The 27,900-nt window shown below is 32.5% G+C and overlaps 1 protein-coding gene across 5 annotated transcripts; it reads right to left on the minus strand.

Annotated features, from left to right (window-relative positions):
• Positions 1 to 1,014: 1,014 nt before the first annotated feature.
• Positions 1,015 to 27,382, minus strand: LOC117177187. Of its 5 annotated transcripts, none has more exons than XM_033367715.1 (8): positions 27,127 to 27,382; positions 18,362 to 18,455; positions 13,169 to 15,778; positions 13,013 to 13,101; positions 8,466 to 8,645; positions 8,181 to 8,303; positions 7,865 to 7,969; positions 1,015 to 3,689 (listed from the first exon to the last, which is right to left on the minus strand). In XM_033367715.1, the coding sequence occupies exons 2-8, from the start codon at positions 18,429 to 18,431 to the stop codon at positions 3,384 to 3,386; spliced, it is 3,483 nt and encodes a 1,160-aa protein (XP_033223606.1). In that variant the 5' UTR covers positions 18,432 to 18,455; positions 27,127 to 27,382; the 3' UTR covers positions 1,015 to 3,383. The 5 variants fall into 5 exon arrangements, with proteins under 5 accessions (XP_033223606.1, XP_033223602.1, XP_033223605.1 ...); XM_033367711.1 differs by having other exon boundaries at positions 13,013 to 13,116; XM_033367714.1 differs by lacking the exon at positions 27,127 to 27,382 and adding an exon at positions 19,515 to 19,711 and having other exon boundaries at positions 13,013 to 13,116.
• Between the last annotated feature and the right edge of the window lie 518 nt (positions 27,383 to 27,900).

Here is a 27,900-nt window from a genome sequence, read left to right on the forward strand (position 1 = left end):
AGCTCTCATATTTCGAAATTTATGACTTGCCCTTAGGCAACGTCTGAACTTCCGTCCCGTCTAAAGTCTAAACGACATCTCAAGGTCGAATTCACGTCAAAATTGGCCTGCCAAGTCGATACTTAAAATTCACTTGATAGGATCTGGCCCAAATCATATTTTTATGCTTTTCAAGGAAAAATACTTCCCAAAATGAATATACTTTGTTGTCCTTGTCTGAAATCAAAAGTTATACTGTTTATATACATTTTTGTATATTTTATAATAATTATTTTAGTTAAAAGAATTGTTTTTTAATATCCATTTTGAATTGCGCGTTACCGACGGCCCTAACGCATCCCCGGCAGATCAAATTACTTTTTTCTTTTGATGGAATGGCGCCCCAATCGCTAATTTCAACTCATATTAAAAACACTTTTGATTATATAAAAAATTCCAGTCCCCTAATAACGGTTGTGGGTCCAATCGTCAACCTGAAATACTTAAAAATTAAACTCTTAAAATTCCGGACGTAATGCTTTCCCACTTAATAAAAATTGAAAATTAATTAAATGCGTCAAATAAAATAACAAAACTTTTGAATTCACAGTTTTTATTATATTTACGAAGCAAAAAAGAATTTGCTTTCTCCAAATGACTAACTTGAAGAAATCTTTGAGCGGAGATATAATCCATAAAATTAAATTCATTTTTAAATTAAAATCAAAGATGTATTTTATTGGCTCAAAAATATTGAATTCAACGAAACAATTCTTTGACTTCAATTGCAGATAACTCTTGAATAGAACAAAAGTACTCCAATATTTGTTCTCCAAAACTCTAAAATTTAAAAACTAACTCAAAATATAATGAGAGTCAGCCCTTTTAAAATAAAATCCGCAATTTACAGTAGTCGAAAAAGTACCTTTTTTCTAAAACCAATTTTAAAGTTTATAAAATAATATAGATGAAAATCCAAGTAAATAACCGAAATTTTGGTTTACAGGTTGGGCCCTTATCGTCAGCCTGAGATTGTTTATATAAAAGAAATGATTTATTTTCGCTTTCCTTACACAAACGAATTCTACAATTTATTCTCGCAAAGAGCAAACAAGTCCGAATCTTGGATCGTAAATTGTTAAATCAAATTTTTTTGCGATACATGAAGTGAGTCTGCAATTTATAGAGATACAAAGGTATTACTATCTAATAAAATCGGTTTAATGACCAACGTCCATTTTGACCTTCCGATTTTCGAGTTTTAATATAAAGTGGATGAAAGTTCGCTCTAATTTTTTTCTTCAATTTTCAAAATGAAAAACAAGTTAAAACTTAGCCATGCATAAAAATTAAAAAAAAAAAAACAAAAAAAAACAATTGCACGAGCACAACTTAAAAAAGCAAAATTGTGAACATACAATTTGCATTTTAAAAAACGGCCGCAGACAATAAAAACTAAAATCCACTTAAAGTACATTCTCGAAATCATGAAACCCTACAATTCGAAAATTTCATCAAAATAGACTCGCATGTCTTCTCGTCATCTGTAAAGTTACATTATGCAGTCCTGGTTTCACCCTAATTTCTATTTCTTCACTTGACACTTCCTACCGATATTCCTCAACGCTTAGAGAACGTTTCAGAAATCAGCAACACCAAAGTAGCACTTTTCATGGGGGAAAAAATTGGAAGTCGAAAACGAGACGACAAAAGTAAAGTCCAAAAGTAGAGATCACATTGAAAAAGAAAGTCAAAAGTCAATCTATGGGCTGACAAAACTGAAAAGCTCGCTGAACGACGAAACGATGAATTTTTAATACAATGTTGGTACACTTTATTTTCGCAATCACTAATTATTCATATAATATTGTACAAATTATTACAGTAAACTATATAATTTCTGTAATTACGTCTATGAATGCTCTCAGTTTTACCAACATGTGATCACCGTAATAGTGGCTGGCATATAGCCGAGTTTAAATAATACAGCCTGAGTGCAAAAGCACACCGTATTTTTATGCCCTTCGCACGAATACGTTTTCTCTTCTAAAATTATTATTTCCTATAGTAACGTACAAAAATTATGAGAAGTCGAAATTATTTAAATTAAACCCGTTACTCTCTTTTTTTAAGGACTATCTACATGTTAATAATAATATAAGCCTATCGTCATCGCAGGGAGTTTTTTTTCGCATAAAGAAAATTTATGTACTTCCCTCCCCCCTCTCACATACTCCAGAAATCTATCTTCGATTCGCAACATTAGTTGTGTTACACAGGCCGTCGGCTCGACGTAATGTTCGTGGTTTTTACAACTTTAAGAGAACTAAAGAAAGGTGTAAGAATTTCGACTCGTAAAGAAGAAAATCAAGACTCGTAAAGAACAGAAGGCTCGCAATAAGAAACTCGATATATAATGTGTGCCATCGTAGCTTTCTTCTGTTTATTGATATTTATCCGTTTACGTTTATATTATACTCTATGTTAATGTACAATTTGTTGTTCTTAAAAGAGCGAAAAATAAAACTTGATATTTTATTACACATGGAACCTTGTAGGATTCAACTTATTGTAATAGATACACTTTACAGTTCCTGTTTATGTATTTCCTGTCACCCCTCTGACTTGATATAAATTATTTCGAAGGTGTGGGTCTTGAAGAGAAATTAAATACGGAGTATTTCGCTAAAGTAGAACTAAGGTCGATTAAAATCTGCAAGCTGGAATTCCAATTTACCCTCAATCAATCGGCAAGGGTACGATTTCACGATTAACAATTAATAAATAATTTCTGTAATCGAAAAATAGAATCAAGCTCGAGTATCCTAGTTACAAAAAGGATTTACATAGAAGCTCCGATATTGGGGAGACCCATTTATATTACGACAGAACACGAATATAATTATTTGTGTAATTTTATCAAATGTTCGAAGACTCGAAGATTTGAATAATCAAGAGGCGCGTTGATGAAGACTGCAATAATTGCACTGCTCGTGGATCAACGAAGGAATCATCATACTGAAGGCCACCCTTTAATGTTTTTACAGTCTATTTTCTTCTTTATGCATGTCTGATAACAACAATAAAAATTCTTAAATAAATATATCGGTATAATCGTCGATGGAATATATTGTTACGCAGTCAACTAGTGTTTTGCCAAGAGAGAAGGTTTCTGTTTTTTGGGATATTATCGATAATTGTATCTGTGTGGATGTGTGGGTGGGTGTGTCTGACTGTGTGTGGGTAGGTGAGTGAATGTGTGGGTTGTGTGCCTTAAGCATAATATGCATACACATGTACACTTCGCGTCGATCACCGCGTTACGACAGAGATCGGTATGGAGTACCACAAAGTTATGTGAAATTTAATGAGACGAGTTGCACATATCACTCTGCCGATCATTGCTATTTGCGGCCTTGAACGGATCTCGAGGACACCTTGGCTGGCTGCGGAATAATAGTGATCTCATCGTTGATCTTCAAGGGCTTGAGAAGAGAGTCATTGGATCTGGATGACGGAGACGAGGGCGCATTCTTTTTGTCCATTACTCGCTTGGCGACGACGCTGTGCGCCGAATAGACGTGATTCTCGAACTGCTTGTACATTCCGAAGGTGGCCGTGCAGACTGTGCATTTGTACGATAGATGCGCTGGCTTCAGCGTCATACCATGATCCCGTGCTACGTGGTTTAGCAGCTTCCATTGGTATACCTGAAAAATAAAACGACACTTTTTATTATTAGTTTATGATTATTCACACGAATTAATTAAGTAGCCTAGTGCAGGCATTGATAGAAAAGTGCATTTTGCATGGGAAAAGGAAGGAAAGAGAGCTGATGGCGATTTATCTCTGTCAAAACTCGATTGGTGGATAATGTCGTTTTTAATCGATAATCGAAGTTCTCTACCAATGGAGGTACGATCACGGTCAATTGCAATTATGCGTGATTTCTCCCGGTTATCAAATTGAAGCCATCTTTGCCATGGTATATTAAAAAAAGGAAACTTTTGTCTTTTGAAATGAGGATTAAGCGAACAAATGTAAAAAAATAATTTGTTTTTGTTTTATGTAATTGAGATAATGATACTTTCTTTGTGTGTTGGAATATCATTAGTTCGATTATCAAACTTTGAACGCCTCTCCATAAAATAAAATACATATAAAAAATAATAGTTTTCGTTTATACTGTTTATAGATCCATTACGTGAACTGTTAAAATGTTATAAATTAGGAACAATACTTCAGATCGAAGATCACGATTACCCTCGATTAAGTTCAACCCTAAAATGCTTGCACAACCATTTTATCTTTTGTACGTGTTTCGTACTAAAAAAATCGACTAAATAACAATTATTTGTACGAAACACAAAATTATGTTGTTATAAATACTAGATTTTAGATCAATGATAATGTGAAGAACATGCCTCACAAAATTCTTATGGTTTCTGAACTTCAAAGAGAAGAAAAATTCATTAAAATTTTCTAGCTATGCTAAAATGCCTTTTACTGAATGAAAAGTGAATAAATTCATTTCAATTTAGTTACTAACTTCAACACAGTATTAAATCACAAAGTTTTTAAATTACATTTACTTGAAAACCTGGCTGCTAATAATAGCCCAATTCAAATTTAATTTCAATGAATGAATTTCACGCTCCAAATATATCCTTAAATACTGAATAATTAACTCGAGTCAATATAAGCTTTGTTCGCTTACACCTCAAATATTAATTATTGTAAGACATTTTGGATTATCTGTGAATAACTAACAATAAAAAAAAGTTAATATAGAAAAATATTCGCCAATCCTTTTCCTATAAAAATGTACCTTAAGCAAGATATATTTTCCACTAATTTATTAAAATTATAAGTACGCTAAGTCAAAAATAAACAAAAAAATTTGCCAGTCGTTCAACAATAATGACTAATTCAAGGTTTTACAAAATTGAAAGCAATCTAATGAGAATTTTGAGAAGTTTTTTTTTAATTCTTTGGCTGGAGTTACTATTTTAATCATTCATAAAATTTCATATTTGGCTTATTTTTGTAATGGGTTGTTATCTTGTTATCTTCATTAATTGTGTGGATAATTATTTATTAAACATACATAAGGGTCATCTAACATGTGAATATAGGTATTACAGGGTGTCTAGTCAAATACTGGAAGAAAATTCCCTGACAATTCCAGGTTTTTTCCAGGTATAATTTTTCAAAGTACGGAGCCATTTAAATATTTTAAATAATAATTTTTGTTCAGTCTCTAAGAATTCAATTAATATGTTTAATTTAGAAAGCTTTAGCCATTTATATTACAAGATATTCTTAAATATATTGCATCATCGATTTATTAAATAATTAAATACTAAAAAAATAACAATTAATTTCGAAAATCTCTCTTAAGTACTAAATATTTGAATTCCAACTAAATAAGATCAATTTTCACCAAAATACATTAAATTTTGAAATAAAAATGATCAGTTTTAAACCAAAACATAATTTTTAACGTAAAAGTTAAACTATCAACAAAGCAGTTTCATTTTTAACCAAAAATACAATTTTTCAATAAAATAAATGAATTTTCGATTAAATATAGTTGAATTTAAATCTCAAAAGATCAATGTTTAACCATAAAAATGGAATCGTTAAATATTCAGTCAAAAAAATTAAGTTAAAAAAAAAATTTTAACCAAGAAAAGTTTAATTTCTACCAAAACGACGAATTTTTAACAAAATACTCGAATTTTTCAACTAAAAAATAAATTATCCACCTGAAATTGAATAGTAAAATTTTCAGTTAAAAAAAGACTAATGTTTAACCAACGAAATGAATTTTCAACTAAAATGCTGGAATATTAAATTGAAATAGTTACATTGTTAGGTTAAAAAAAGTACTTTCCTACAAAAAAAATAACGAATTTTCAAGAATATAGTTAAATTTTCAATCAGTGATGAATTTTCAGCTAAAATGGTGAATCTCCAACTGGAATAGTTGAATTTTAAACCAAAAATATGATTTTTCAACCAAAAAGGTCAAATTTTAATCAAGAGGAATAATTCATATAAAAGAAGAATTTTAAACAAAATAGGATAAACATGGGCATTACCGACACCTTAAAAACTTTTTTTTAGAAAAAGGAGAATATTAATGTATATGCTTATTGTTTGGTAACGAAGATGAATTCATCTGAAAGGGCAGATTTTTCCGTTTTCAGACAGTACCCAGTAATATAATTATTCTTGGCAAACTATGTTATACTTATTTTAAAATAATTTATTCGAATTCAGTGAACGACACCTTATTACCAGTGAACGACACCGCTATTAATTTTGAATTTAAAAGAAATAAGAAAGTTATTTGTAAGAAATATTATACAATTTAATTGCTTTAGACAATAAGGAACATCATTTTGTATAATTATGGATGTTTTGAAAAGAAAAGACTAAGTTTTTGGCGAAAAGGAATACCTTCGATATTGTGTGGTTATGTTTATTTTATCAGTTCACGAATTTATCAAATTCATTCGGGGGTGTCGTTGATTGATTTTTGAGGTTCGGAAATCCAAAATCAATTAAAAAGATATTGAACATTAAAGACTCTTGAAAGGCGATGTCATAGAAATAAGGTAAGCAAATAGCAATCATAGCAACACGGACATCAATAAAAAAAGTGCGTCTTATTCCCTAAAAACTTCCTTCTGTTGGGTATCGTTCACTGAGAGATACGTATGTCGTTCACTGGTTTTGAAGGTATGATAAGAATATTTCAAATATATCAAATCTACTTAAATTTGAGACTAATATTTATTGAATTATATTGCAAAACATAATCATTTAACCTCTGAAAGTACTACAAAATAAGAAATACCTTTTCTTCTAAGTTTCAGGGGACTTTCAAATTAACATGACTTATTTTTATAGTGTCAACATGTCCTTCTGTAGACGGCAACAAGAATGTCATTTAATGAACATAAATTCAGTAATTTTGTACTGAATAAATATTGAAATACAAATTACATGTATTATAAAATATTTATTTATTTACAAGTATCAATTTTATATCTCTGAAATTATAATAAAAGCATTTTCATTACACAGTGTCGTTCACTAGAATAGTGTCGGCAATACCCTTGTTTACCCTATGTAAATGAATTTTTAACTAAAAAAAAATAAATTGTCAACCAAAAATTGAATAGTGAAACTTTCAGTTAAAAAACTAATGTGTAACCAAGGAGATGAATTTCCAACTAAAATGAGGAAAATTCAACTGGAAGAGTTCTTTACATTTTCAGTTAAAAAACCAAACAAATTTTTAACTAAAAAAAAAAAAAAAAACAACGAATTTTTAACAAAATAATTAAAGTTTTAATTGTAACCGTTAAATTTTATGTATAAAAATGAATTTTCAGCCAACGAAAAAACGATTTTTTAACAAAACCGTTTGATTTTCAACCTAAGAGATGAATTTTCAATTAATATTAATGAACTTAAAAAAAAAAACTTTAACCAAGTAATTAAATTTTCATTCAAACAAAGATTAATTCTGAAAAAATAAAAGAGTAGTAGTTGATATTTCAACCAAAGAAGATTAAAAATTTGAATCAAAAACAAATCTAAACAATTCTAAACTTGTCAATTTTAAGATAAGTCCTTCAATGAACTGTTTCCTGATAATCTTAGTTGTTCCCGTTAAACAAAAATCTTAATTCTTTACCAAATTTTCTGATTTGACTACTACATTTTGTCTAGTTTATAATAACAGTGATCATTCTATCACTAGAAACCATAACAATTTGGCAAAAAAAAGGTAACAGAACCGAAATATCAATACGCACATTGATGCCCTTTTAAAATAATGAACTAAAAAAATTAAATTGTAAAGTCTTACCCTGCCGCAAGCTGGACAACGACCGGCATCTTTGCCCTTATTTGCAGCTTCCTGCATACTAGATGTGACAAGCCCATGAGATCCGAGCAAATGTCTTTCCAAACCCTAAAACAGAAAAAAATGAGTTAATTTAAGTAATATAATCACTTTAAAAATATTTTCTATTCTAATTTTATATACTGCTAAAAAACATATTCCAGATCCTTACTGTGGTTCGAATACCTACCGAATTCCCCTTAAAAATCGGTCTAAATGTTAAAAGCAGTATAAACTTCAATTTATCTCTTAAATTGTTATTAATAATTATATATCTGACCTGATCCGTAAAGAACCGGAATTGACATTTCTGACAGTTCAGAGGAGGTCTATTGTAGATCATCTTTGGATGTATCTTAACTTTATGAATCCATTGCATGTGATTTCGGAGTTGTTCAAGATCCTAATATAAACAAACAAGATAATAGTTTGAGAATCAAGAAAGTATTGAACCTGAATTTAAATAGAAGTAATAAATAAGATCATGAATATATTGGGATTATATTATTTTATATTTTCAATATTTTAATGTTTATTATAACAAAAAAGAGATTTGTGTTATTACCTTGATGTAACCATCGCATATCTCACATATGACGAAGGTGCTCTTTCCGCCAGCAGGTTTCGAGGAAGATCCTGACCCAGAAACGGGAGTTTGGGACGTTGTACGTGGCAAAGGTGTTATAGATATACTCGGCTGACTCAACAGCTTTGCCGTAGGATTTTTAGAATTTGTAGGTGAATTCTGAAAATCACAATATTAAATCATTTAAACCTTAATTCGAATATTACAATTTCACTTTCGCCAAAAGACATATTTTATTCCCTGCTTTTTAAACTGCCTATTAATTTAAAACGCCAATAAAAGGAATGCACAGACTTAAAACTCAAGTGCAGAATTAAATATTTTCAATTTTAGTAAATTCTTTTAGCTCGTTAGATTTCTGCAAAGAAACTTTAATGTGACAGGCGATGGGTACGTTATCGATTCATTTTTTCATTAAGCATCTGCATTTCCTGAAAATGTGCTGAATGCTTTATTCTTCTATTAGAAAAAATAGACATATTTTTAAAAATCATGCATGCAAAATATGTTTAACATTTTATTAAAAAAATAAAATAATATTATTAATAACCTGAAAGCAATAAAAATATGTATTTTCCCCATTATCAAGTCGAGTAAAAGCTCTTGTACGGTGCATTCAATTATACTTTATTTTATATATATACATATACATATATATTATTTATTGTCACACAAAAATAGCTTTGAATGATTTTTCCTCTAGAAGTTTAAAATTCAATTATAGTGTGACATTATTTGTTTTTATTTCTGCCTTTTATTTATATCTAAATTCTGATTGCACCATCCAAGTTCTTAAATGTTAATACATTAATAGCAAAATGATAAAAAGTTAATAAAATCTGCAATGAATTAAACCACACAGTATAATGTGTATTGCATACAAAATCCGATGCACCTTTTCCTACACCCTATGAATGAATTCATGGTAAAATAGAAAAAAGTCTGGATTCAATATGGGCGAAGAATTGTTAATTTGTTTTTTGCATTTTCGGAACGCATCGTCACCCATGCATTTTCAGTGTTTGTAAACTGAATTGCCTGTCGACAATTATTTACCTGTGAGGAGGACAACCTAGACTGAGAGTCGTTTACGTTGGATACAAGTGTTATGGGTGTGGGTCGACCGGAACTGCCGCCGCTACTGCTACTCACCCCCGAAACGGTCGACATGACAGTCCCAGAGCCACCCACCACCTGTCACCACCCACATATGCCTTAATCAACTCTTTAACTAACATACAACAATTTATACTGAAAAGCCAACACTAAATTAAAAGTATGTAAATAATCAGTTTCAAACAAACATTCAGAATTTAGATCAAAATATCATGGTGGCCACTCCAAATTCAGAGAATTTCAAATTCAAAGCCTTGAAAATTAGAAAGTTTTTTCCAAATAAAACGTACAGATTTAAAACAGCGGCCTTCAAAATATATATAATTCAAATTCAAACCCTTCAAACTTTACAATATCCGAAATAGAGTATTTTACAAGTGGAATCTTAAATACTTCGAGCTTAAGATGGTTTAATTTTAATAAACCCTTCCCAACTTCAAATTGTACAATTTTAAATACTTAAATTGTTATTCCTGACGGCTTTATATTTTTTTGATATTTATATTTGCATTTCAGTTTACTTTTGAAAACTTAAAATTTGATATTGTTCAATACTACCAATTTGTACGCAGACCACAAAATAAATTTCATGGTCCCAAAGGTGAGACCAATTTTTTAAAAACACTTTTTATCGGCCCAAGCATGCTCTACGAATTCCGCCGCATATTGTGGTAAAAGAATTTGATTTTTAAATTGTTTTAACAATTTGTTTAAATTTTCAGAATACGGAGAAAAAAACTAATAGCGCCACTCGATTCTGCGAAAAAATTACATAAAATCCACGTATTGGATCTTTTTTTTCTCTGCCAAATTTGTCATATATAGTATAAATATAAATTCTATACTATGTAATTGTTTATTTATACTATGTGACCAGTCAAGTTCGTAAAAATGGTGAAACAGATAGGCTTTATTTCAGATTTTTAGCTGAATTGAATGGCAATATTAGCTTTTCCGTAACTCAATTTTTAAACAAATAGTTTAAACAATTCTTTTAATCATGAAAAATAATGTTAGCTTTTGCGCTATTATTTTAACAAATACTTTATGGCAAAATCATTTCTTTGAAAGTTTATAAAATTTGAAAAATAGTAATTATTCACTTTTCAGCTTTCTATTTGTCTTTTAATAAATTGAATTTTGAGAACCAGTTTTTAACCTCCTAAATATTTTTTTCCTTGACAGTTACATGGTGCTGCCGTGACACTCTTCATTTGTTTACTATGGGACCCTATTGTAGGTGAAAACCAAAGTATTAGGGGGGGGGGGATTTGACACACTAATGTGTAGACCATTTTGCAATAAAATAATATAGCGTCAAAAGCAAACCAGATAAAGTTTGTTACTAACAGACTTGAACCGAAATGTGACAAATGAAAAATTAGAAGTCAGAACATTTCAAAACATTTTCCCCATAAATTTAAATGACATGCACATTAGAAGAAAGCTAAGAACTTCTAGTTTATAACCCTAAATGTACATAATTGACATTTTCGAGTAATATAGACATTAATTAAAATAATTATACTTTAATTACAAAACTTGAGGAATTGGAATTTAGAACTATTCAGAACACAACCGAACTTCCATTATTTTCATTCAGGATTATAAAACAGAAATTCAAAGCTTTTTTAGATATCCACTTTATCAAAATCTTTGAATACATGTTTTGAAAGAAACAGAATATAAATTTTCAATTTAAAAAAAAAAAACTTAAGAAGGACATATATTTTTTGAAAAATGGTTATCACAATAGACAAGCTTGTCAAATTCTCTTGCGAACCCGTCAATTACAAAGTTTATTCCATTTGGGGGTTTGACGCAATAATATTTCATCAAAAAATGGTCTGCACACCAAATTGTACAAACTTCTACCCCTCCAATACGAACTTGTTAACGATGCAACATGGTGCTTTATGATTTCACATCTACAACACGGTTATAAATGATATAGTACTAAAATTTAACTCAGTTATAAGAAAATCAATACATTTGTTTTAAAAACTGCACTCATGTGAAATAGAATGCCCCACATACAAAAAGGTGCAATTTGAAATTGGATTTTTCGCCATTTTTAACATTTATTAATTAAACTAGTTTAAAAAATGCACAATTTCAAATAATAAAAAGTGACCTTTAACATTATTTTCCGGACCAGTGACCACCCTGGAATATACATTATTTTCTCCAGATTCGTAAGACTCTCAATGTATAAATTGATTATTATGAAAATGATCAGAACCGAAAATTTAGATTCTGAATGTTGAGTATGAATAGGAAAATTTTAAAGCAAAAGATGAAAACCCAACAAAAACTACTCACTTGATTTTCTACAAAACAAAAAGGGAAAATTCTGAGACTGCAACCAAAAAAGAAAAAGGAAGTAGGCAGGAAAGATGAAAAAAATTGATTAAAAAGGTAATTCAGAAAAGTATTCTGTATTTAAGAAAAAAAAAATACATTGTAACATTCTTAAGAGAAAGAATAATATCAATCGAGTAGGAATATTAGTTTTTTAAATACATTATGTTAACAATGGTAATTTATTGCAAATCCTTGTTTTAAAAAGAAACTCTAAAATGAAAATAAATGCAATTTTTCATTAAGATTGATCCAAAAACAAAAGCCACAAAATTAATTGTTATAAAGAGTTTCTACTAAACTTACAGTCAATATTTTCTGAGAATTCCAGGATTTTCCGGCCATTTAAATTCAAAAGGTTTTACGAAATAAGTATTTGAAAAGTGCCAAGATTTTTTTACCCGTGACTTTTACAAGCTCTTGAAGTTGAAGAGTTGAAAAGAATTGTGTTGAACAAATTTAAATTATATTATTTTTTAATAAGACCCAGTAATTAGTGTTGCAGCTGCCGAACTTCTAAATTTCTTAGACATCAAAAGCCTTCTAAAAGTCTTCAAACGCAATAGTGGGTATATTGGAGAAACTTTTTGCTGTACATTCATCCTCATGAAAATGGTATTAAAGTGTTTACGATGACATCCGAAAGGATTCAAATAAATCGTCAATAATCATAACGTATATTTCTTTTAAATCTGAAAATTCGCAAGAACTTTCTTGTTAAGAAAAATATTTCCGATTTAACATTTGATGAATAATTGATTTGCAAACTTTTTTGCGAAAATGCGCCTCCCTCAAAAGGTAGCAAATTTGACACATTTTTTGGATTAAATTGATTTCAAAACTTTTAATTGATTCAATTTCTCACGAAGTAAAAAAACTTCTATTTTCACTCAAACCTTTTAAATCTAGATTTTGCTCCTAGAATCTTCATAAATACCCCTCCTGCACAGTTTTCCAAATTTCTAATAGAACAAACTTTCCTCTTACAACATATTCAGCTAAAAGCTAAAAATAGTATATGCAAATTCTAAAATCAAACTCATAATCACCTGGAATATTTGGTTGCTGCCGAATTGATAGGAAGTAGGCACCAACAGCCCAGACGAAGTCGGTCGATACATCATCCCCCCAACATTGTCTGTAAAGAAGTTGTCTGGATTGAAAAATACACATAAATCCCCAATCCTCAATCGACGAAAACCTACCTTGCCTCATCGGCGAAGTTCCTGCTCTCAGACTCTTTAAATCCGTATACCTCGGTTGCATTGGTGGACGTCCTCTTCCACGTCCTGGCATCGGTGCCGGGAGCAATTTCGGTAAAAGTGGCTGGGGTCCTTTAGCACTCATCGCCAAAGCCAACGCACTCTGATTTGCTTGCAACGACTGTCGTGCCCGATTCATTCTCGGAATTTTCGCTGGTGGCTCCCAGTCCGACGCAGGTTCCAAATTGCGCTCGGGTCTGAATTTCTTCGTGCAAGCTAAAATGTGTCTTGTCAGTTTACCCTTCTGATTATCCTCAAACGGACAGTTCGGACACTGATGAAAAGCAGGACCTCTTTCGAGTCGTCCACGAGTGTTGTGCTCCGCCTCCATATGAAATAGAATATCATGGGGACTGCGAACCTCGCTCGGACAGAAATTACATTTGTAAACATAGTTCTTCATATGTGGCGTCTCCAAATGGTGTTGCATGACTAAGGCCGATTCCGTTTTAAAATTACAGAATTCACATTTCTTCATTTCTAAATGGAATGGTTCGTTATTTTCTTTACTAAACTCTAGATTCTTGATCAGCGAATTAATAGCCATCTGGGTCTCGGCGGATGGCGGTCCCTTGCCCTGTTTTCTCTTCTGCGTCCTCAGAAGATCAGTCTGCACGAATTCTTGGACAAGACCAACACCAATCGACATGAAGAATTTCCCCAAGGGTAGATCAAAATAGGTCGGTAGTTTGTTCCGCTCCTCAGGCTTTGGATCCAGCTTGTCGTCGGGACCCTTTTCGGTTAAATCAACACCATCCTCGTCTTTCTTACTATGCTCGCTGCCCTCCGTCTCGCTGTCTTCTTCTTTCTCCTCCTCTGTTGTCGCCGCTGCTGCTGCATCGTCCTTTTTGTCTTCCGCTTTTTTATCTGCAGCAGCTTTCTTCTGCGCTGCTTTTTTCTCATCCTCAAGTTTCTTCTCCTCCAACTCCCTATCGAGAATGCTCTTTTTCAACTTGGTGATAAACTCCTTCATGGGCTTCAGCGGCGGTTTCTCATAAACGTAAGGTACAATAAAGGACGGTGCCTCGACAACAAACATATCATCGGTCAAGGTCGGCAAAATCTGGGGAGCAGGAGGAATCACTGGAGTGACCGTCGCTGGCTTTGGACTTGGAGCTGCTTTCATAGGTACAGGGGTGATGGTTGTTCTCATATTTGGATACATAGTCTGTGGGGCCATGCTCATGGGAACGACCGAGAAGGCCGGAGAATTAGAAACCGACTGGGGTTTCGCAGTGCTAACTGGAATGCCTCCTCTACCGGAGAGGATAGAATTCGTATCTATTATAACTAAGGTAGGTTCCTTCTTCCCTCCCTTGGAAGAAGCTTTACTCCCAGCAGCAATTTCCACGAGCCTCTTGGTATCATTCACGACGATCGTGGTTTTATTGTTCTTGATAGGGGACTTCACTTTAGAGTTCTCTTTGTCTTTGCTATCAATTCCCGCGAGTGGATCTTCAGGTTTGATCTCCTCAATATCGGAGCCATCATCATCATCAGCATCATGCACGACTTCCTCCTCGGGTTCCTTCTCAATGTAACTAGTCCTCTTGATGTTTCGGGAGCTGCGTCTTGGGGTAATGTTGCTAAGGTCTACTTGCTTCCTGATCTTTTTCTTACTCGGCGTGCCCTTTGTCGAACCTTCCTGCTCAGAGTTGTGACCATTGCTTCTAGAGGTATCAGTTATCTCCTCGATATCGGGACTCCCGCAGCTGCCATTTTCCTCGCAGATTTTGACGTCGGAGGTGTCCATACTACTGTCTATTATCTCGCCAGCCTCGTCAATTTGCTGAATGTCGCTACTCCTGGAGGCGCTTTTATTCCCGGAGTCAGGTTTTTCGATTGTGAAAACGTCATCGTCATTGTCAGAGTCGATTTGCGTGACGCTTTCGTCGAGACACTCAATGTCGGAGTTGTTGCTTTCAGCATCAACTTCCATTGCCTCGCATTCCGAATCTTTACCGTCAGAGTCTTTACGCTCCGAATTTTTAGATTCCTCCACGACTTTACACTCCTCCAGGTCTTTAGACACTTCACTCACATTGTTTGGCTCACTCACACCGTTCGAGGATTCAGATACCTTCGAGTGATTCGACAACTCGACGTCTTTCTCCACACTTTTTACCTCTGTCTCGCCATCTTGACTGGTGGGATCATCGTCGCGAAGAAGTTCTTCGATCTTCTCAGGATCCATCTCGACATCATCTTCTTCCTCTTTGTCTACCTCTTCGTCGATGTCTTCGAGACTTTCAGCTGGCACTCTTCCTGAGTTTTCGGGATCAGCATCTGGCGTCTCGGATTTGTCATCGTCCTTCCCAAGTGCTCCGTCCACTTTTGTCGACGCAGACTCTTTTTCATTCTCGTTCCCTAGTTCGTCACTGTCGGCAATGGCTGCGTCGTTTAGCTGCTCGTCACTTTCCTCCTTTTCCCCGTCTTCGGTGGCATCTTTATTTTCTGGAGAACTTTGTCCCTGACACGACTCCGCGAACTCTTCGGGCTCTGCATCGTCGTAACTCCCGTTGACCCCATTTTGAACTATTTTATCTGCCGCATCTGTAAATAAATTTGTATTAATAACGTTGTTTTCATTATTTATAAATTAGTAATACAAGCTATAAAAATTAAATATTGTAATAATTACAAGGCTCACTAATCATTACTTATAATTGTTACTAGGCTGTGCAAAAAATAGGTAAAGTTTTCAATTTCATATAGGAGTCAGATTGTTCCTGAGGAAAATAAAATCCTACTACTTTTTTCAAATTTTAAAACAATTTTCCTTACGCAGTTTTTGTCATTTTAAAATGGAAAAATATTTTTATTTTATGTTCAACTTCAAATACAAAACACTTAAGGTTTACCAAATTTACTCATATTTGAACTTTTTATGATTTTTTTTTTCAATTTTAAGCTGTGCAATTAAGAATTACTCCAGATTTTCTTCTTGGGTAGATAGAATTATTTAAAAATGATAAATTCAAATAATTATTTGTCAAAAAATCAAGACCATTTTTTAAATTATTTCAAAACATACTCTAAACAAATGTATGAAATGAATTCTGGAATACAAGTAACCCGAGTACACACAAAGGTTATACAAAGTTAACAATAGAGATTAAATATTGAATTAAATCTGATAAGAGAATATTATTGATTCATGAAAATAGGTCAATTAACTAATAAAAAGCAATCTATAATTAAGAAAAATATAAATTATAGAAAAAATAAATTTCTGAAGAAAAGATGCTTTAGGCACTTCCGGACTAACATTGACGTTACGAGTTTAGATGTAGTGGTATTCTTTTCGCTTAGAAACAAAATGGCGTTCCGTTTCACGTGTTGACCAATCACAGAACTCGGTTTCACTAGAATGGAATACTTTACTACATTTAAGAGTGTATTTTTATTCGTGAATACCGTTTTCAACCTATTGTAGAGTAGGCAAGAAGAATTTACTGAAATGCGAAATTTTAAATATTTTTCAAGATAAAAACGGGGAAACCAGAATTGGTTTTCACTAAAAATTTGTTTCTTCAATGAAAGCTTATTACCTTTAAATGGAATTATTTTGTGGAGCATTTTAGACGGTTTTTATTTCATTTTTAACTTGCAATTATGAGTGAGTTTTCCGCCTCGAAATCTTTGATATTTAATTTTGAAGTACCTGTAGTTATGTTACTTTAGCTTTTAAGTGATTCTTTCAAATCATATTTAATAAAAATCTTTGTATTATCATCACTTACGAACTTTGGTTGAATTAATTTTATCCAGATTCAATAATTACGAGCCAAATATTTTGTTTACCAAATATTAAAGTTTGAGAAATACACAAAGTTTTACCAATCTGCTGATGTTTCTGATTTTAATCGACATTTAATGTTTTTTTTACATTTAAATTAGCTTGTTTATGAATAAATTCACATCAGTTATGATAACAAGCGTGTAAAGGAAACATGAATGATTGAAATTTATGTGCATTGTTTTCAGTGCAAAATATTTTAGTGAAAAATATATTGCACCCCCTTTTTTACTTCTTTATATTTAAAAACGTTCAAATATTTTTCACTGGTGAATAAAGATCTAAAAGTCCTAAAAAATTGTTGACGATCTGCTGTCCTCAACATTTTGGATTAAAATAATATATAGGGTGATAACTTTGGCAACGTGAAATTGGTACAGAAATATTAATTGATTTCCAAAAATACGAATTGATTTACAACATTCTTAAATATGTAATAATTAAACTTAAGATGCTCAGGACTTTATTCTTAGCCTAACTTTCCATCGTTTTTTTCTACTCTTTTCCCAAAAAATTACGCAAACTATTAATAATCCGATTAGAATTGTAGATTCAGAAAATATATTTTACTGCATTCAATATAATTTTCTAATTATTTTTGTACAGCAGTTCGACTTGACTAAATCCCTCTCAGATTCTTAGATTTCGCTTGATACATCGAGAAAGAAAATTCTTGAAAATTCCGATCACCCATGCCAAATCTTGCCATCCCAAGACTCAGAAACCGAACAAAAATATCAGCAAACTTAAAAATGGACCGCAATTTCAAACAAAAATCCTAAGATACCAAAAGAGTACACACCAAACTCGTAAAATCATTCAGATATAATTATAGAAAAAATGTTATAATTATTTATAATCCTATTAACAAGCCTCAATTCCTTTTTAAATACCAGGCAAAACACTAATTCCCTATAACTTCCTGATGTCCCAGTCTAGTAGCCTGGAAATGTACAAAATATTGACCAAAATAGTTTTGCTAAATATGAACTTTTATAAGTAGGTCCAAACTACAGCAAGAAAGTGTCACTTTCACTAATTTCTTACAGAATTTTAAAAATATAATCAAAAAGTGAGGTTAGAAAGGCTCTCTTTACAAATTTCAAAACAAGCAATGACCTCCCGAAAAAAACTGAAAACAATCATTGAGTAAAACTATAAATCCCTCGTTCATTCCCCTAAACTCATCTAGCCCTGAAAAAAACTCTAAACTGAATCCACAATCAGAAAATCATGTCAGCCTTGGCCTTGTCTCAAATCTCTCAAAATAAACCTAGGAGTTGCAAAAATGATCCCCAGCTGCAAACAGAAGAACTTAAATTGTAAAAGAGGCATACCTTTAAGAAGCTTATCAGCATCGTCCTGAGATGGGTCCTTGACCAGGGTATCTTCCAACGTGCCTTCCATGGGGGTCACCGCTGCTTGACAGATCTGACCAAGAACAAAAGAAAAAAGCACTGTGAGATCCCGGAAACAAGGGAGAAAAACATGCCTCTACAATCTTTACATCCGCCACAAAAATCATCTTGCATCGTCATATCATAACCGGAGGGGGGTTGGATAAGTTCGGGCTAGAATTTTTCAAAATGGCGCTCTACGAGTTCCGCACCACCCGGATCCGGTTGGGCGCGCGTGCCCATAACCAAAAAACCGTCCGCTATCCGCACATCACCAGGACTCAAAACTTCAGCTCCAACTTTTTTTTCTTTCCAGGACCACTCAAATCAAAAGCCTCGGTTCAAATTAAAAAAAAAAAATCCACTCACATTCGCATCTGTCGCGAGAGGAAGGGAACTTTGAAGATTTATGCGGCTTTTTCGGGTGCGCGTGCACGCTCCTCGCTTCGACGCTTCCAAAAGGGCGGAAAAATCGTCCTGGTGCACGAGCGTCGATCCGGCGTCGATCAATCACTCAAAATCACTAAACAATAATCACAGATAGTCACCTGAACTTGTCAGCCACCGCGTCCGAGACGAGAGCCAGCCAGCCCTATTGCACCTCTCCTCAACCTTCTCAACCTACAACCTACACCTACTGCCACACACAGACGCGCACTTCGGACGTCACCGACGGGAATTGAACCTCCACACACACGCTCAAAAAGAACGCGTGCACACACGCATGGGCACACATACACAGAACCACCTCGAGTCACTTACACTTTTGAAATTCTAAGCCTCATAAATGAGGCAGAGAAACTGAGAAACCTAAAACTCTTTGAACTCCTAGAATTCGTAATTTATGAAATGAAACTGTATTTTCCCTCAGCCGGAATCGATTTTTTAGCCGGATTCCCCATGGCGCGATCGAATGGACTATCATAACCTCAATCTTTCGAAACAACTTTAAGAACGAGATCGCGTGGCACGAGGTCCTCACGTGGAAAGAAGTTCCAAATTCCATATTTTCTAACTTATTTAAACTAGGTGGGAAACCGGTTAACTCTCAGACGTTTTTGGAAAAGATTCTGACAGAATCTAGAACACGCACCTGCACCCTGGTTCCTTGCTCAACGGATCGCGATCGGGAACATTGATGACATTTATGCTTCTATTCTCGGTCGTGTTTGGTATTGCGAGATTTTATTCCCGCTTTTTTGCAATTTTTACAAGAGATATATGTCACGCACGAATGCACTGAGTTCTGGAAACACTGATGCACTAATCTGGGGATTCTGGGGAACCTGTAAAGAATCGTCTGGAGAAGGTTTATTGCCCAAAATCGTACGGCAGAGGGCAGCTACGGCGACATGAACATAAACGAATAATGTTAAAAAAAAGTTAAGTCCAGGGCCGTCATGCTGTTCTCTTCCCTGAGAATGAGAGGGCACTGGTGTTTGCTTAGGGGGTGCATTGTGAGTTGTGACTCTTGTGAGCTTTCTCACGATTTCTCCACGTCGCTTGAGCTGGCTGTACAGTTTCTAGGCTCTAGGTTTCATGCCTGAACTCGAGTTGGCGAGTCTTGAGTAGTAACAGTTTCTAGGTCTTGAGTTTTTCCAAGTTTTACCTAAGATTTTCAAATGGGTTTTTGATTTTTAAGGGGATTGTACCCAAGATCTTCAATCTAGAGTCGGTAAATTTTGCAAGGTTGACCTATCATTCAAGAGATTCATTTCATAAGATTGCTTTCAACTTGTGGAAAGTCTACTGCTTTCTTTCAAATAAGTTTAATCCAAATATAAATGCATTATCCAGATTTATAATTGCAGAAAAACTCGGTTTCAAATCCTTAATTATTGGCATTTCAAACTTCAAGCGACTTCGAATTGTTGGATTTAAGATATTAACAAATTTCGGTGTGCTAGATTTAAACCTTTCAAAAATGTAGACTTTCAACTTCATATCTTTAGCAATGAATTCAAGAAAACAAATCTTAACATTTCTTGTGTGATTTTATAGTCTTTAAATGTTGACGCTATAAACTCAAAAGTTTTCACGTTATCGAGCTTTCTGAAATTCTATACAAGTTCTGAGACCAACACGTTTGAAAGCCTTCCAATTTTGCCGTTACTGATTGAAAAACTTTTAGACCTTCGAAGGTTCAGAATTTAAAAACCTTTAAAATCTCATCTCTTCAGATAAAAATGCCTTCGAAATTTTAAAACTGCAAATTTACAATTCGACTCCTTAAATTGACATGTAAGAAATGTCGACATCGTTTATTCGAATCTTCAATACAAATTTAAACACACTCGAAATTTTAGATTTCTCGAAATATAAAGAAATCTTACTGACATACATCAAACCGACTTTCTTCCTTAAATTATTTTAAAATTATTTAATTTATTTGATAATTATTTAATTTTACAAGACTGTCTAAATTTGCATAGAAAATTCGAACAAACCACTGCATACCTCTAGTTGAATCACCTGATACTTAGTGTTTTTAATGAAATTGGAAGATCTATACAAGCAAGGATAAAAAAAACATCAGACTTAGAATTTGAAAGACTCTAAGAATTTCAAATTACTTTTTAATTAGAAGTATTACAAATATAAGCACATTAATTACAGGTTTCATTGAGTTACATATATAAAAAAAAAAACGATTTTGTAAGATACGCTTATCACTTTTCAACATTCCCTTGGTATTATAATACAATATAGCTGAACTTTCCCACATACTGCATCTAATTTTTATCTGCAAACCATAAAGACATTGAATAAAGTAACTCCTCCCATTTCAAAACCTAGAAGTAGAAATTTAAATTTACGTGTCATGATTAAAAAATACCCTGCTTATTCGAACCTAATATTTTTTAAGGCCATGGCTATGTGCATAAAAATTTCGGCACGAATATCCTACAGAAGGAACTATTTATACCGAAACTTCCGTACAAAAAATTGTATTTTTCGACACAACTAGACACTGCCATTTTTTAACACCTTACTTTATTCAAGGCACAAAAAATGCTGCTTTGAAAAGAAAAATAATTTAAATATATGAATAAATTGAAAAATATTAGGTTTGTTTGCTTTTCTCGGCTTATCTTTAACGAAGATATCAAAGTTCAAAATCAAAATCAGGATTAGTAATGATTTACACTGTATAGAACGACCAGAATTACACAATACATGAACGAAATTCGGTCTGACGAAAAACGCAGAGTTCAAAGTGAACCAGGAAAAGGTAACGAAATGGGAATAACCAATCACAAAGATTGTCTCTATTACGTTTGACACGAGAGGTATTACGATTGGTTGGATTCTTTTTCTATAACGAGACGCCAGACTGAAAAATTACCACAGGAGTCTAAAATGTACAGGTCACCAGAAATTTCAGAATCATATTGATCAAACCAAAGCTTCAGAAAAACAATATACTTTTATTTTTAATAAAACCTTGTACGAGATCAATGGTATTTCTTCAGAATCTTCTCTTTTAAAAATGAATCAAATCGATCTTGTAACACTCCATATATTATTCTTATATAAAAATTATATAAACTGAGAATTCGCGAAATTAGATCAATATGAACTGAATATTTTTATAAAATTGTGATTGAAAGGTGTACATAAATTGCTTAAGATAAAATAAATTTAATAATTTCATTAGAAATAAAAAAAGAACCATGAAGATTAAAAGATTTTGTTCCACACACGATCTAAAATGCTCAATAGATTGCAGTGTTCTAAAATTAACCATAAATCATACTATAGTTCTAACTTTTTAATCAAAATGTCAATATATTTCATTTGCCAAAATTTAAAAAAAAATGTCAGCGGCTTCATATGGCAAAAAATATTAAAAAGCTAAAAAATTAGGCTGATAATTTCAGAAAACTTATTTTTCTAAGACTGCAACTTATTGACGTTAAAAATCATACTATTAATGTGCTGAGTGGCTTAAAGTAATCATGAACTCTCCTTGCAAAAAGAAACGTGAAAATTCTTTTTAAGAAAACTTAAAAATATATATACACGCCGCGCAGGCATATTCTCATTGCGGGCTGTGCGCGCAATAAGAAATAAAGCCATAAATTGCAACCAAAATTGTAACTGATTTTTTTTCTATTTGTTTTTGAAGAAAGTTCTCAAAGCACCTACGGTTTTGACGATTATTTTCTCATTATGAGACTTGCGATTCGTGCTCGTTAATTGGTCTCCAATGAAAAAACTTCAACAAGATAATTTGTAAAGCTTGTTCAAATCTACTAAAAACGATTTACACTTATGGATCTCTTAAAAACAAAAATTTCAATTTTTTTTAAATGATCCAACTTATTGAACTTTTGTCTAATTAAGAAATTTCATGAGAATAGTTTCGAAATTCACTTATTTTGTATCTACCAGAAATTTGGATTGGTGTTTTTTTTTAACCTATTAAAATTTTTTTTTCCCTTTTTTTTGAAAATTTTGAAAATATTGAAAAGCGTATAACTTTTATAATTTCTATTGAATTGAAAAATGTTATTAGGTTTCTTTGCAAGGCTTTTTGTCGTGTACCTGCAAATTTAACAAAAATGCCTAAAACTAAGAACATTTTTTTTTCAAAATTTGAAAAATTTATAACTTGATATCTAGTATAGAATTTAAATGAAATTTCCTACTCTCTCCGAAAAAATTTTTTTTTCTATTTTTCTGAATATTTTCAAAATTTTCAAAAGTATATAACTTTTCCAATTTACATCGAAATGAAAATGTTTATTTAGATAATTTGCGACCCTTCTACCCGTATATAAGAAACTTTGACAAAACTTTCTGAAATTTAAAAGAAAGTTTTTTCAAATTTTGAAAATGCTCTACATTTTTTTATTTTGGTTGGAAATATCTGCTTAACGAATTGAACCTTCATTTTGGGAACCTTAACAAGAGTATCAAAGACTGACTCGGTTGGACAAAACCTTCAAAAGTTAGCGTGGCTACAGACAGACACCGACAAAATTTAATCATTTTCGAATTCTGTGAATGCAGAAACGTAAAGATCCGTTAAAAAACAGAGCTTTTTAAAAATTAAAAAAAAAATAATTTTATGAGTTTTAGACATTTTTGACAAACTTTCTGTTACACAGCAAAAAGACTTGCAAATTATCATTTTCAAGAATATGCCATTTTTTCGTCGTAATAGATCCGTAAGTTTAAAGCCTTTTTTAAGTATTTTTTAACAAGATTGGCAAATCATCTTGATGAAGTTTTTCAACTGGACATAAATTATTGAGCGCGTAGCGCAAGTTTCGTGATGAGAATGTTATCGCCAAAGCCGTAGGTGCTTTGAGAACCTTCTTTAAAGACAAATTTAAAAAAGCTTTAATTCCAATGTATGACTTTAATTCCTCAGAAGTTTAAATCAGTTTTCGATTTAAATTATAATATTTATATTTGAAAAAAATGTAGTTAAAGTGTACGCATTAAGCATACGAAAACGAGCGCGAAGCGCTAAAGCATACCCGCGCGCCCCAGGGGCGCTCAAGCTTGGCGCGAAGCTTCGCCACGCAATGCGAATGTGCCCGCGCTACGGGCATATTTTCTTCATAGTATTTTGGATAAATAAAACCAAAATGAAAATTCCTGTCCAAAAATGGACGACAAAAACATTTGTGACTTTTTAAAAGATACCATTGCACCCAGAAATTTTTTGTCGTATCTCACGTCGTTTTATTTGAAATTATAAAAACAGAACATCAAAGAACAGTTAAAAGAAATTTTGTAGGACTATTTGGAAGCTACAATTTCACCTTGAGATTTTTTCCAATATTTTACAGTTTGACTCAAAATTTTAATTTTGGATTTTTTTATAAATAAAACCAAAATGGCATGCCCCAAGAAAAAATGCTTAAAACAATTTTTTTAGGAGTTTTTAAGAAATGCAACTCCTTCCAGAAACTTTTTGCCGTACATAACATTGTTTGCCTCGAAAATTAAAATGATTTTTTTAACAGCATTTTTGACAAATAAAATCGAAATGACAAGCCCTATCAAAAAAAGATTATAAGAAATTGTATAGGACTATTCAAGAGACATAATTCGCCCTTGAGCCTTTTTCCTATAGTTTGCGTTGTTTGGCTCAACATTTTAATTATTGAATTTTTTAATAGTATTTTCGATAAGTAAAACTAAAAAATGGTTCGTTTTTTGACTTATTCATGTTCGATGCATAAAATCAAAAAGACGAGTCCTAACAATAAATGATTAAAAGAAAAATTGTAGATACTTTGAAAAACTGAAGCTCGATTTGATCCGTTCATTTTTTCGAGTTATGGTGTATACAAGCGGGCTGTCCTTGAGCAATTACGTATATTTTTGTATTCTTTAAAGCAAATTTTCTGTACATTTTATAATCTCTCATGATTTATAGATTAAAAGAAAATTCAATATAAAAAACACATTTTTTGGAGATGTGCAACTTTTATTTCAAGTTTTTTTTTTTGTTTTTGTCAAGATCAATATTATTGCATATAAGTAAAAGTCGGTCTTCCATGGAATTTCAAATGAAAATAATATTTTGAAATATTTAAGTAATATTTTCGCTTCCATGATTATTTCGGAGATTTTATTAATGAAAATGTTCAAATTAATTGTTCTAATAACAATGCAGAAATTGTAATCATTTATTCAAAGATAATTCTAAGGCTGCACTTTTTCAGCCATTATGTGAAAAAAATAGATGGCGTTACATTTTAAGGTCCTCAAGAGAAAATCAAATGTTTGATTTTTTAAACCGCCAGGATAAAATTTAATTTTAGGTGTCGCGACAATTTTCTTCAACCAGAAATTGCTATAATCAACTATTTGATTTTTTAAACTCCTAATTGTAATAATTGAAGTTCATTGTTTACATGAAAGTACTTTAATTGCATCGAAAAATGAGTTCTAAATTTAAAAGAAGAGAATTAATGTTGTCCATTATTGGCCTTAGTATACAAAAATATGATTTAGAATTTTGCTACTTTGTGTTACTTTTGCGCCACCAGGTATACGTTTTTCATTTATTAATATTTAGGTTTACAGAAAGGTGGACTGTTTTTGTAATTTTAACGAAATTCAATCCCCCTTTTCCTAAGATAAAAAATGTTTAGGAATAATTTTTCCATTTTAATTGTAGTTAAATCATATATTTTTGTATACCAAGGCCAATAATTGGAAATCAATATTATTTTTTTTCTGTACAATTTAGGGCTTGTTATCGAAATAAAACTAAAGTAATGTCAGGTAATAACAAAATTGTTTTGTATTGTAATCACAAGTAAAAAAAATCTAGAAACTAATTACAACAATTTCTGGCAAAAAGAATCGTCACGACCTCTATATCTATTTAAAAACATCTAAAAAAATAGGAGATATGTTTTTATAAAAAGTAATGGAATTTTACCTTCGCGGTTTAAAAAATCAAAAATTTCATTTTCTTTTGGGTACCGCATTAGAACCGCTTGTAATAATGTACTGGAAATTGCGATGTGCGTTCTAGCTTTACCTGGCATTCGAAATAAAAATAGTACATCTCAAATACGTATTTTTATTCATTTCATAAAAAAATGACACTATTTAACAGAAAAAATGAAACATTTGTAGAATTATTACTTTTTTTATTTTGACAATAATATATTTATTTGCTAAATACTTGTCAAAATCCTGTTATGACCGCCAAATTGTTAAAAAATATATATATTCATTTAATTTTAATTCTTTAAAAAATAGCTTACATTAAAATATTTTTCTCGACGACATTTATAATTAAAGTAGAAATTTACCATTTAAATTTCAGATTTCATAAACGAAATTAAAAAGGCGGCAAAAATGAAGATTTAAAATAATAATCGTTGTTAGTAAGGCAATTATAATGTATATGCTATATGGAATAAAAATATGTGTATTTACGAATATTATTTTTTTAATAACATTCTGAAATGAAAAATCACTAAATCTTTGAAAAATCAAATCTATTATTCAAAAACGTTGAACAAATCATCCAAAAGGGTTGGAAAAGAAAAAATCTTCAATGTCTAACATATTTCCGCCCTCGAAACGAGAGTAAATCTCACCTCGCGTAATTCGTATTTTATAACTGTTCCATTCGGCCATTGCCGTTATTCCTTACGTTTATCTACCCGTACACGGCCTCTGCCACCGAACGTTCATCCGAGTGGTAGATCACAAAATCCCCGCAAAGATCCCTCGTTCCAAGATTCCCGCGAGAATTAGTGGTGGCTTTGAATTTTGCCGCGAAAACACGTCAAGCACGTGTTCTATTTCGAAACATGGTAAAAAGGTACTCAATGCACACAATCGAAGGGCACACTGAATTTTGAGAAAAGCACAAGAAAAGCGCAGAAATGTTCGAGACGGGTGCGGGGAACCGTTTTGTGAAAAGCGGCGGCGATGACGACGCCAAGGGTGAGGGAGCACGGAGGAAGGGGGGTGTGTGAGTTGTGAGTGCGTCAGGAGAAGGGAGAGAGAGAAGACCAGGGCACTCCGACAAAAGTTACAGCCCTGTCGGTTGTGATACTCACTGCCACAAAACTCCGAATCACAAACTCCGAATATTCGATTCGACCCAAATAAGTTAAAATGTATAACCTCTTGCCCAAAATGAAACATGTATTTCTTTTTTTAAGTGATACTAAAATTAAAATAATCCCGCCAAATTTAAGTTAGGGCTTGCTTACTGTCCAACAGTCGAACAGCTGCCGTGGTGGTCGGCAGTTCGGATTGTGATAATCCCCCCGACGAGATCGTGTCACACACGCGTTGTCTGCGATGCCGATCTATTTACATTCACTGAATGTTAACGAGCACTTAAAACACACGTAAGATTCGCGAGATTTGCTCGGTGCCCCTCGAACCGTTTTCGCATCGAGATTATTCAAATATAATTATGTTTATTTGGGCACCGACGTCACGGATCCTCCTCGCTCCGTCGTCGTCGCAAAACTGCCAAGATGGCGACGATGGTCACGTGACTGTAAATTTAATGACGTAGACGGGCAATGTTAAAAGGGAGCGAAATATGGAGTTGTTAATTCTCAGAAAGTTGGGTGAAGGGAATATTACCGAAGTTATCGGAAAATTTCATGGGGGGGTTTTTATTATAATATTGGCAGGGTAATACCTCTTTTTGTTTTTTATTCTTAGTTTCGAGGTTACAAGTTTGAATGATTTCAAATTTTGGCGGTTTTGGATTCGAATGGCAATCAATAAACGGTTTCAATTCAAAATATTTAAGGCTTATACGATTCTCTATTGCTCTTTATCATTAAATTAAAAGAAATTCAAATTTATTAAAAACAACTTTTTTAAATTGTTAAGCCTCTTAGCCCAGCTGTATACAAGATAAAAACGTTTTGATTGGAACTTTAAATTTGAACGATTTCAGTTAAAAGTTTGAACAACTTCAGGTTTTGGACATTAAAAATTCTTAAATTAAAATTTTTTCGTGAAAA

The sequence above is a fragment of the Belonocnema kinseyi genome, chromosome 7 (assembly GCF_010883055.1).
Source record: "Belonocnema kinseyi isolate 2016_QV_RU_SX_M_011 chromosome 7, B_treatae_v1, whole genome shotgun sequence".
NCBI lineage: Eukaryota > Metazoa > Arthropoda > Insecta > Hymenoptera > Cynipidae > Belonocnema > Belonocnema kinseyi.

Excerpts from the sequence above, each read along its gene's own strand:
- LOC117177187 (XM_033367711.1), bottom strand. The coding sequence starts at position 18,431 with ATGGAAGGCACGTTGGAAGATACCCTGGTCAAGGACCCATCTCAGGAC. Across the intron at positions 15,779-18,361 it reads TGCTGATAAGCTTCTTAAAG|ATGCGGCAGATAAAATAGTT; the intron begins GTATGCCTCTTT and ends ATTTATTTACAG. Across the intron at positions 8,646-13,012 it reads GCAGCAACCAAATATTCCAG|AATTCACCTACAAATTCTAA; the intron begins GTGATTATGAGT and ends TGTGATTTTCAG.